Consider the following 11,182-nt stretch of genomic DNA (forward strand, 5'->3'; position numbering starts at 1 on the left):
GATAAAAGCGGATTTTTGCATGTAAACAACACCGACGAAAATGACGGTTATAAATCGATGAAAATCGAAACTCGAGTAGCCTCACCGACCAAAATTCATAATCGATTAACTTTTAAAAATAAAAGTATAAAATAAGAATTCTCGCGTGTTTTTTGAGAAGGTCCAATAAGCATGCTGTTAAAATTCATTTTGAGAGAAAATCCCGTGTAGAGATTAAGATACTATAGACAAAAAAAATTAAAAAAAAGATTGTTTTATAAAAAAATGTGTTTTAAATCCTTCGAAATATAGTTTTCAATATTAACCACCCTTTTTCCATCATTCTATCAAAATTATTTTCTTCGCTTCACTTAGTACACATTGGGTAGCGTGGCAACAATAATAATTTTCTTCTTTCACTGAGCAACTATAAAAAAGCAAAGCTGTGATCTTCAATCCACATTCTTTTACCGGACGGCGTGACGAACGGATCGCCTAGAAGCATACGCGAACCAGCACCGAAGCAGCGGATCCAGTGGCTCCCCGAATCCCCTACCGGACGGCGTGGCGAACGGATCGCCTAGAAGCACTCACGAACCAGCACCAAAGCAGCGGATCCAGTGGCTCCCCGAATCCCCTACCAGACGGCGTGGCGAACGGATCGCCTAGAAGCACTCACGAACCAGCAGCGGATCCAGTGGCTCCCCAAATCCCCTACCGGATGGCGTGGCGAACTGATTGCTTAGAAACGCTCGATAACCAGCACCGAAGCATCGGATCCAGTGACTCCCAAAATTCCTTGCCGGACGGCGGTTGCCAACGGATAGCTTAGAAACGCTCGAGAACCAGCACCGAAGCAGCGGATCAAGTGGCTCCTCCAATACCTTACCAAACAGCGTGGCAAACGGATCGCTCGAAGAACCAGCACCGAAGCAGCGGATCAAGTGGCAAAATAGCAGGACAGGAACCATGATGGAAGACCACCGGTTCGTTTTGGCACCCGGGGATTTGGCTGAAAATTACGACAATGGCGCAGATGGTACCGGAACCACGTCTACTCCCAATCGGTAAGTTTCACTATAGTCTGATCGACGATAAAAAAAAGATACTCTAGTCGAGGCAGTATCCGGTGAATGAAATTGACCTCTGATAGCCGAGGCAGAGTGTCTAGAATACTGGAACTGCAGGCGAGGCAGTATCCGTTGAACACAATTTTTTTTAGTCCAGGCAGAGTAATTAGAACCTGTAATTGGAACTGTAGTCGAGGCAGCTTTCTGAGAATCAATTTAATTTTGCTTATTTAAAGAACAATAAAAAACGCTTGTCTTTACGGTTTGCAGGTCGAAACCGAAATCGAAAAATAGAATTTCAAAAAAGATGCTTATGCAAGAATTGATCGCGCTGAAAACCGAATTGAATGCAGTAAGATCTGAAAAAGATCGGTTACTTCTAGACAGAGAAGTTAACAGTACGTCAAGTGAACAAGTAAGAATGGACACTACACTTGACGTTTGTCGCGTATCGGAAAACGAGTCTCTGTTGGCAACCATGAATCACATGTCTCTGGGATCGTTACACATCCCGGACAAACCGTAACTCGCCGAGAATGGATGTTAACATTCTATGAAAGATAAAAGTTTTCTCTTTCATCTGTTGTGATTTATAATCGGCGTCCGGCGATTAATGGTTTGTTCAAAATTTCCTCTCAAAGTGAATTTTGACAGTATGCTTATTGGCCCTTCTCAAAAAAACACATGAGAAATACATATTTTGTGCTAGTTACTGACGAGATGAATTTAACCAAACTTAATATTTCCTAATTTAAAAAAAAAAGTTTTAATTACCTTTGCGCAGAAAAGATGTGTATGCATTGTTGAGAATATTATCACAGACTCACAGACATAACACTCGAAACAATGCTTTGCCCGCTTTAACGGTCATTTTAAATATATTTGTAGTTGGGACAGTGGCATTTAGTGTTCTGGGTAAATTTCCGGATCGGTATTTTTGAAGGGAATTTCCTCATAGTGTTATGTCTGTTAGTCTGTGATATTATTACGAACAAAGCCAGTGAACTTGGTTTGGAAGAAGTGTCGTTTTTAGTTTGCCCATAAATTTCGTCAGGATTACAACGAGGGGCAGTTCACTCCCCATTCAAAGTAAATTGAAAAAATACGCGAGAAATGCTTCAATACACATTAATACATTTAATACGTCGAAAATACACTAATGCACTAAAAATACGTTATTCCCGGAAGAATTTTTCAATACGTCGATAATACGTCGAAAATACGCTAATACACAAAAATACGTTAGTACCGGAAATATTTTTCAATGCTTCGATAACAATCCAATTCGTCAAGTAATACACTGTTGACACAAGCCATACAAATATTACATTAATTTCATGCCAAATGAAACTAATTCAGTATATTTCTTATAATGATATAGCGTATGTTTTTTTCAAGCTAGATTGTTTACTTTTCTCGGAATTGGGACTCCCAGCAAACGGATTCAGAATAGGTGAATCATTAGAATGACAAGTAGGCAGAAATCAATCAGAATTCTTGTTAGTTTGATTCGGAGCAACAATCCCATAATCTTTAAAGAAAACAAACATCCCGTACATTTGAAAATACTCCCAGGGGACGTGAACATAGGTAAATCCGAAACTTCCTGCCAGCATCAGTAGGAAATTTTTTGATCAAGAATTTGCTCCTTTTATCGACATATACAATGGTTTAATGTTTACCCTATATATTGAAGCTCTAAAATCTTGCAAGTTCGAAGTTTCCATTGCGATGGATCATTTTGTTTAGATATATAGGTTGCATTATAAATCAACACTCGTTGGGGGAATAGAATCGAAACCAACGCTCGATGGATTGAGAATGCAAAACACAAGATTGTACGCAGCTCACCTGGGTTCGATTTCCAACCCCGCATAGGGTTAGAGATTTTTCCACAAGAGATTACTCCCCAGTCAAAAAGGGCAAGTTGCTGGCAAACGGGGGGCTATTTGCCAACTCGGATGCGCTAATTGCCCTTCAATTTGCCAGCAAATTGCTGGCAATTTGGGGGCTATTTCAAATGCAACATTTGGGCGATTTGCCACCGTCATTTTTTAGCCGCTCTACCCGCCCCTAAATCTCCCCCAAATCGCCCAGGGAACGCGCCATTTAATCGCCCTTAATTGCCTAATATAAAAATTACAAATATTACTTATTTTCGGATTCATTATCTACTTACATAAACTTATCACTACACTAGGTAATCACCACCAAACTATAGGAAGAACCAATGGTGAAATTGATATTGCACACCAAAACTTACCACAATATGACTTTTATTTAGAGTTTAGGTCAGATATCTTGTTCCACTATATTTACACACGATTCCACAATTTCCCACATTCGTTGGCTAAATGAAGTGCACTAGACAAACAAAATACAAGCGAGAACACGCCAATCGTTTTAAAAAAACTATTTTAAGCTTAAGCCAAACATGAAACGCCATGCTTGAAAAACGCAAAAACAACCAAGTCATTTTCAGCCGCCAGAGAATTTGTCTAAGTAATGAAATTGCCTTTAAATCGCATTCGCAAATTGCATTTGTTCCTAGGGACAATTAGCACAGGTGAGTTGAGTTAAACGTCAAACTGTTTAAATCGCCTTACCATGTTCGTCCGCATTTTTTTTGACCGGGCTAACCAGAAAAGAGGCGAATGACCCTAAGCTTAAAACCTCTATAATCAAAATAATAAAAAAATTATACAAAACACAAGAATCCGAATCACGAGCAGTGTTACGAAATTTCAAAATCAGTTACCTATTTCTGCTTGCATTTACCGAAACCGACATTCAGATTCAACGCCTCTCTCATTCATTCACTTTCCAACTGACTGAAATTTCATGCAGAATCGAATGCTTGAGTGTAGAGGAAATATAAATTCATTCACCAACCCAAGCATTCATTTGTTATTATGTCGACAGTTTGAAGGCAGAAGTTAGCATCTTTAACATTTTCGAGCATAAGTGAACTGCGTAATCTATATCTGGTGCACTTTTAAACGATAATCCCTCTCAGAGCCAGCATAGAAATAAAATTCACTTTGCTTCTGAAACCGAACATGTCCGTACTTTCAATTTTACTGAGAAGCATCTCAATTTTTTAAATAAATTTAGATAATACTGCAGTGATTAAATATAATACCGCGTTGCTCAAAAAATACCATTGGGTAAGCCTAATTAGAATTCAGCAAGCCTAATTAGTTTTCACCAAACTAAAGATAAAGGTTACTTCAATTACATGTTCATCAGCCTTGGTTAAACAATAGCAGCATATCTGGTAAATCTCCCCGCTTCCTGCTTCTCACCAGTAGAAGCAAACTGAAGAAGTCACTAATTCTCTAAATAATAAAATTTAACATAATGCTGAATTGTTCGTTAATCTTGAAAAATCACTGGTAATTCCATTTGTACTAATTTTATTATTTGCGTTTATGAAATTATTCTACTTGCATTCTACAATAACATTTAAACGTCAAAATTCAGTAACATTCGGTTTCAATTAATTATTCAACAAAAATACAATGCGTGCATACAATTGTACGTTTTAGTGCACCAATCCATAAGAATTATGAAATAATTCACCAATACGCATAATACATTGCATTTCGTGAACAATACACAAATACGTTTTTTATGCGCTAATACTTAAGAATTATTAAAGAAATAATCAATACTCATCAATACACAAAATACATGCGATTTCGTGAAAAATACACAAATACGTCTCTCAATACGTTTGCCTGAATCGAAAATACTAGAGTGAGTTGCCCCTCGGATTACAATGCTCTCCCCAACATTCGTTTTCATTGTTGCTCAACAAAGTCAATGAGCAATAGCGGGTTACAACCAAAACCTGGTGTATGACTTGGTGAATTTTGCTATCTGGTATTGTTCCAGAATTTGTTGGAGAAGCAGAAAAAATCATCATCATTTCGTGGTGGCCGTACAATCCGAGTATTCCGAATTATGACCGAATGTATTTAAAACATACAGGTTACTCGATCTTCAGTAACCATTATCCAAGTTCCTTGCAAGCCATCCGAACGAACATCTGACTAGGTTGGAACCAACCTTCAAGTACGAAGTCTTCTCAAAATAGGCTCCCTCTGACAGGTTATCTGATCAACATAACTTTGGCTGGCCTCTCTTTCGTCATTCGTGCTACATGCCCATCCCATTATAGTCTGCCGTTTGTATATTTGAAACAGCTTCGTACTTACTTACCTTACCGTTCAGGCTAGAGCCTTGTTGTCTCTTGCTGAATGCAGAAGCCGTCCCCACTCCACTCGGTCCATTGCTGCTTGTCGCCAGCCTCGCAGTCTTTGAAGGGTCCGCAGGTCGTCCTCTATCTGGTCGATCCACCGTGCTCGCTGTGCGTCCCGTCTTCTTGTTCCTGTAGGGTCGCCCTCAAGAACCATTGTTCACTCAACTTCGCCACGTTCTTCCATCTGCACGCCACCATAGATAGTACGCAACACCTTTCGTTCGAAAACTCCAAGGGCGCGTTGGTCCTCCAAGAGCATAGTCCAGGTCTCGTGGCCGTAGAGGACCACCGGTCCTCCGAAGTCCAAAGTAGGCACGATTTTCCGCCAAGATCCTTCTCTGAATTTCTCTGCTGGTATCATTGTCGGCGGTTACCAGCAGCGTTAAAATATTCAAAATCATTGAATTAAAATTGATCATATTCAGCCGCATTCATTTTCAACATTCAGCGACGCAGCTGAAAACGTCAAACGAACAAACCGCCCATTCATCCATGCAGATTTTCATTCGTCTCCGATTATCCGATTATTACACGCAGCAACGAATCAAACGTGTTAAAGTAGGCCCTGGCACAATGAAAGAGATGATGCTTGTTGTTTTATATGCTCTACCGGCATTTGAAAACATTTTCCTGGAAAATTAGTGAAATGAATATATTGTACGATATTCAACTGAATGACCCCGGATGGATATTTGAATGAATTTTCACCGCGAGTCGCGTCAGGTTCATTTTCAGCCGTCAAAAAAGAGCTTCGATTATTTTTAACTCTGGTTACCATTGAGCCCAAATACTAGAATTTGTCGATCATCTCAATTTCGTCACTGTCAATCCGAACTCGGGATAGGATGTCCACATTGTCGTCTCTAGAACCTCTTTCTCTAATGTATTTTGTCTTCGAAACGTTGATGGCAAGTCTAATCCTGCTGGCTTCAGCTAAAATCAGCTTCGTGTGCCTATTCCAATTTTGTACTACTGACTACTGCGAGCAGAATTATACCAAATACATATTTGTATTTGATTATACTTTGTTGAGATCAGTTACGGTATATAGCACTCCCTCTGCCAGGTTCTCTGGTAAACATAAACGAGTGGCACAATTTGTCGGAAATCAGATAAGCTTTACGAACGATGTTGATATAGCAGCTCGTAATTTTGAAACTGTTTTGAAAGAGACAAATAACCAGAGGCTGAAGCAAAGTGAACTGGACACAAATATTACAAAGACAAAATACATGAGCGTAAGACGATGTAGAGGGGATTGATAGTCCTCTTCGGCTACGAATCTTAGACTATGCTAGTGTTTTCGAGCGTAAGGTGTTTCTAACGATCTACGGTAAATGCAGATTGAAGACATGAAGAATTATTTTATAAAAGTCAATTTTCCCATACGAAATCCCATGTAAGCTTTAAACAGTGGGTGCAAAAATATAGTTTCACTAATCGACGTAAGAATTTGCACAGTTGTTCTAGGTCTTAACTGGTGCCAAAAAGATGCTCGGAGCAGAAATCTAATTTTTGTCCCACCCTATTGGCCATCTCGGATTATCCGTTGTCCTTGGGAAAAGCGGCAAAATTGACTTTCAACAAAATGTCAGCAATAACGGTACAACATTTTTATATAGGAAAGCCTAGAAAACTCTCAAAAACAGCATATTCAATTTGTTTTTTCCGGTATTCCAATGCAAAGTGGCCAAATTTTGTGAAAACTGAATCAAATACAAATATGACTTTATATATGTATTTGACTGAATGTAATATTTATGAATATCAAAATTGGTGAATTGGCCAACAGCTAGGACAATTGGTTCTTTGTACACACAGAAAAAAAATATTGGTAAAAGTAAGAGTATTCCGCTCTTAGCAAAAAACAACCAACGCCAACTATTATGTTGAAAGTAAAACTTTTAAATTAATCAAGAATAATAATCAAAGTAAAAGTTTTCCTTTTAAGAAAATGAAGAATAGTACTCAGAATAAAAGTTTTATTTTTAATCTTAGAGTATGCGTTGGTTGTTTTTGCTAAGAGTGGAAAACTCTTATTTTTACCAACATTTTTTTTCTGTGTATGGCCGTGGGAAATAACACTCCGAATGAACTTTTCTTCAACTGTCGTTTCGACGAATTTAGATTCGAACAAAAATAATTTTGAGTACACATGAAGACTTTTTTGTTCATTAGGTCCAATCTGCAATTGAGAGCCCTCTTTTTTCGCTTTCTCTTTTTAAACATTTATCAGTATGTTTCAAAAGACCAAAGATTTTATTAGCTTATTATGCAAGCAGTTGAAGGGAAATCAGAAAGGTGACCGAGTATTTCGTGGAAGAGAAAGTAAACAAAGAGAGGCTATCTTTTGCAGATTGGACCTATTGAAAATAAGTCTTCATATATGCTCTTGCTAGTCGCATTTGTGTTAGATTAATAGACGTCAATGTGTATACAAGAAAAAAAAATCCGAATGAACTTTTTTGTTTCGACGAGTTTTGATTCGTGACATTAGTAGGGCACACCCTCTATGATCTTCGTTTCAGTGTAGCGATGTACTTGGGCCGATGAGGCATTCGAATAATTTGTTGTGAACTATATTTGCTGGCAACATTACTTCATACATCTGTCAAAGTAAAAACATGAAATTTTTCTTCAAACATTGAGTGAGAATCGGCTTGCTTATAGTGCTTGAAATAATCGGAAAAATCATCCAACTACTTCAAAAGTTTGAGATCTTGATTGCAGCAGCATGACCAGGAATTCGTCCCGAATGGGAGTCAAACTAATTCGTATCACAAGTCTTTATGACATCACCGTTAATCAAGTTTACGCATACGTTCGGAGCTTACATCGACACATCCGAAAGCAGAACTCAAAAATCCGGAAATTGCGACAAAAGATGGGCGAATTGGTAAGGTTTCTCTTTTTGGTGTGTTATGTTGAATTGCGTTAAGAATGTTGCTTTAAATTTCAGAAAAAAGTCCAAAATCTAAAGGCTGAAGTTCTACGCGTAGAGGAGGATGAAGATGATGTATTGCGCGCGTTGGAGAAAGCGGAAAAGCAACAGGAACAATCTTCTATTGCTGTTGAACCGCTGGATGTGAAGGCCTTTGTAGATGACATCAAGAAGACGGCTGAAGATTTTGATTACCAGAACAGATACGTCTATGAGCCTACTTCCGGAATGTATTATGATCCAGCTACTGGTTACTACTACAATGCAGTACAGTATTGAAATTAAATTTAGCGAAGAAATTTTGAGATTAATATACTTTCAGATATACGGATTGCACTACGATGGTCAACGTGGGTGCTACCTGAAGTACAATGAGGAGAAGCAGGAGTACGAGTTCTACTCGCAAGTGATGCCGGAGCAAGCACTTGGCGATAAGAAACCCGACTCCTGTCAAAAGGTTTCTTAAAGACGCCCATTTTCAACTTAGCGAATGTCACTGAAAATTGTGTTCTTTTTTCAACATACTAGGTTTTTTCGCCTACTACTCAAAACCACTCAATACATTCCTTAGTATCTGCTTTTTCCGGCCTTGAGATCGGACGAATGCGTTCGAACGCTCTAGGTAGGTTTCTTTCGGAGCCGGCCTTGTTAAGAGCGGTCCTTCCGCTGTCTTCTTCTCTTCTCTGCTTTACAGAAACGGAAGGAAGCGTCTGCTTCGGTTACAATTGACGAGGAGAGCAAAGCAGTTGACCGCCCCCGTCGACGAAGGTCGGATTCCATCGAGGAGAAGCCGAGATTGCGCGAACGTTCAGCACCTCGACCCTATTGGCGAAGTCGTAGTCGCAGCCGTAGTCATAGTCGCACTCGGCGCTACCGGAAAAGTCGAACCCGTAGTCGCAGTCGTGAGCGGGAGCGTGATCGTGACCGTGACCGTAGAAGGGATACTCGAAGACAGAGGCATCGATCGAAATCCCACGAATCGAGTGGGTCTCCGTCGTCATCGGACGAGGACATCGCTTCGTTTTTCCGCTTTGTACGAAAAGATAAGGCTGGGCGGAAGCGAAAGGGAAAGAATGCAAAGCGTAGTGGACAAAGTGTTGAAAGCGACGATAACAGAGAGGAAGGCGAGTTGGACAGCAGCAGCGGAAGTAGCGATAGCGAGCGAAGGAGAAAATCAGTTGTGCTAGTACGTTCCAGCAGTTCCGAAGGGGACGTTCCGGTGAAAGAGTTTGCAGGAAATTATTCAGGTATTTCTGTAGTTTTTTTCGACCACGGTAAACGGCCGGCTCTTTTGTTATGTTGTAAAAAGCGTGATTTTTTTTGGCTAATTGGGTTGATTTGTAGATGTCGTTAGAAAGTATCCTCCTTCGTTGAGATTGATCGTTCAGAAGACCAACATCGAAGAATTAAAGCAAGGGTCTTTGTTTATCGTCACCTGTATGGGAGGTACACTTGGGCGAGAAGGAAATCATGACGTTATCATTCCCGATCTTAATGTGTCCAAAGTAAGTAACCTGCGTAATTATTGTTATTGCAATATATTGTTCAAAATTGTTTAAACTTTTCCAGTACCACCTAAATTTTACCTACAACGCCGATAGGGGCGTCTACCAGGTGGTTGATCTGGGTTCCCGCAATGGTACAATTTTAAACGGAGTTCGCATGACGGGATCGATGCAGGAAAGCGACCCATTTGATATCGACCATGGTGACACGATCCAGTTAAATCAAACCCGCCTTCTGTGTCACGTTCACGACGGCAATGTGACGTGTGATAATTGCGAACCGGGATTACTGGTAAAGGGTTCTGCCGGTGGTGTTTTCGACGGTGACCGGATAACCAAACCAGTCAGCCACAAAGAAGGACTGAAATTGTTGCAAAAGCGATACGGACTGGAGGATGAAAGTAAGTTGGTCATTTAACTTCAAGCTGATAGTAAAATATTTTTTTTTTCAGAATATGTGGAACCAGCAGAACCGATTGGTCCGGATTATAAGGATCGGGCGGCCCACCGTCGAAAAACAAAGGGAAGTAGTAATGAGCATGCTAAAACACAAGCAGCATCAGTGGATCAACATATCGGCAGTGAGAATAAAGGCTTCAAGATGTTATCCAAACTGGGTTGGAGTGCAGGAAAAACATTGGGTAAAAATGACGAAGGCCTCGTGGAGCCGATTCCGCTTCTTACGAACGTTGGCACTAGTGGTCTAGGTAGTCAGGAACTTGCTCAGCCAACTTCCGACCGTTCGGTTGACGAAAGGAAGCGAATGATTTGGAAGCTAGCTCAGGAACGATTTAAAAAATGTGCTGATGTAGTGGAAAAGAGCACCAGCGATAGCAAGTCTTCCCCTGCAGCATCACTGCATCAGCATATCAGTAGTGAAAATAAGGGATTCCAGATGCTGTCGAAATTGGGTTGGAATAAAGGTGACACCCTGGGCAATAATGAAGACGGATTAAAGGAACCCATTAAACTACTGTCGAACGTAGGAACCAGCGGACTGGGAAACAAGCCCTTGAAACAACTGGGGTCTACCACAAAAGTTAGCGGAAATAAGAGCATCATGTGGAAGAAAAAGCAAAAGCAGGTTCAAAGTAGCAAAATGTTTTACGTGTCGGATTCGGACTGAGCTGAAAGAAGTCTTAGATAAGATCGGATAACAATAAATAATTATTAAATTAATTGAACTACAAAATGTCGCTACAAAAAATTGCTGATGACTGCTTAATTTAAGAATTTTTATTTAAAGATTCTGTTACGGATCCACCGAATATTTGCGAACTAATGAGTTATGTAGATTGGCGAGAACATCGTTCATTGAAATACTACTCATCAATGTTCATGCTTTTCATAGTTAAACAGGACTCCGAATATTTTGTTCGCTTCGAGAAGGGAAGAAGGCATATACAGATACACCACTGGTAGC

General features: G+C 40.0%; 1 protein-coding gene across 1 annotated transcript; it reads left to right on the forward strand.

Moving 5' to 3' along the window:
• The first annotated feature begins 7,929 nt into the window (after positions 1–7,929).
• On the forward strand, positions 7,930–10,951 carry LOC131690832 (angiogenic factor with G patch and FHA domains 1). The gene is made up of 7 exons (XM_058976888.1): positions 7,930–8,209; positions 8,273–8,521; positions 8,577–8,711; positions 8,949–9,501; positions 9,599–9,759; positions 9,824–10,160; positions 10,212–10,951. The coding sequence occupies exons 1-7, from the start codon at positions 8,048–8,050 to the stop codon at positions 10,883–10,885; spliced, it is 2,271 nt and encodes a 756-aa protein (XP_058832871.1). The 5' UTR covers positions 7,930–8,047; the 3' UTR covers positions 10,886–10,951.
• Positions 10,952–11,182: the final 231 nt, after the last annotated feature.

Source organism: Topomyia yanbarensis, chromosome 3 (assembly GCF_030247195.1).
Source record: "Topomyia yanbarensis strain Yona2022 chromosome 3, ASM3024719v1, whole genome shotgun sequence".
NCBI lineage: Eukaryota > Metazoa > Arthropoda > Insecta > Diptera > Culicidae > Topomyia > Topomyia yanbarensis.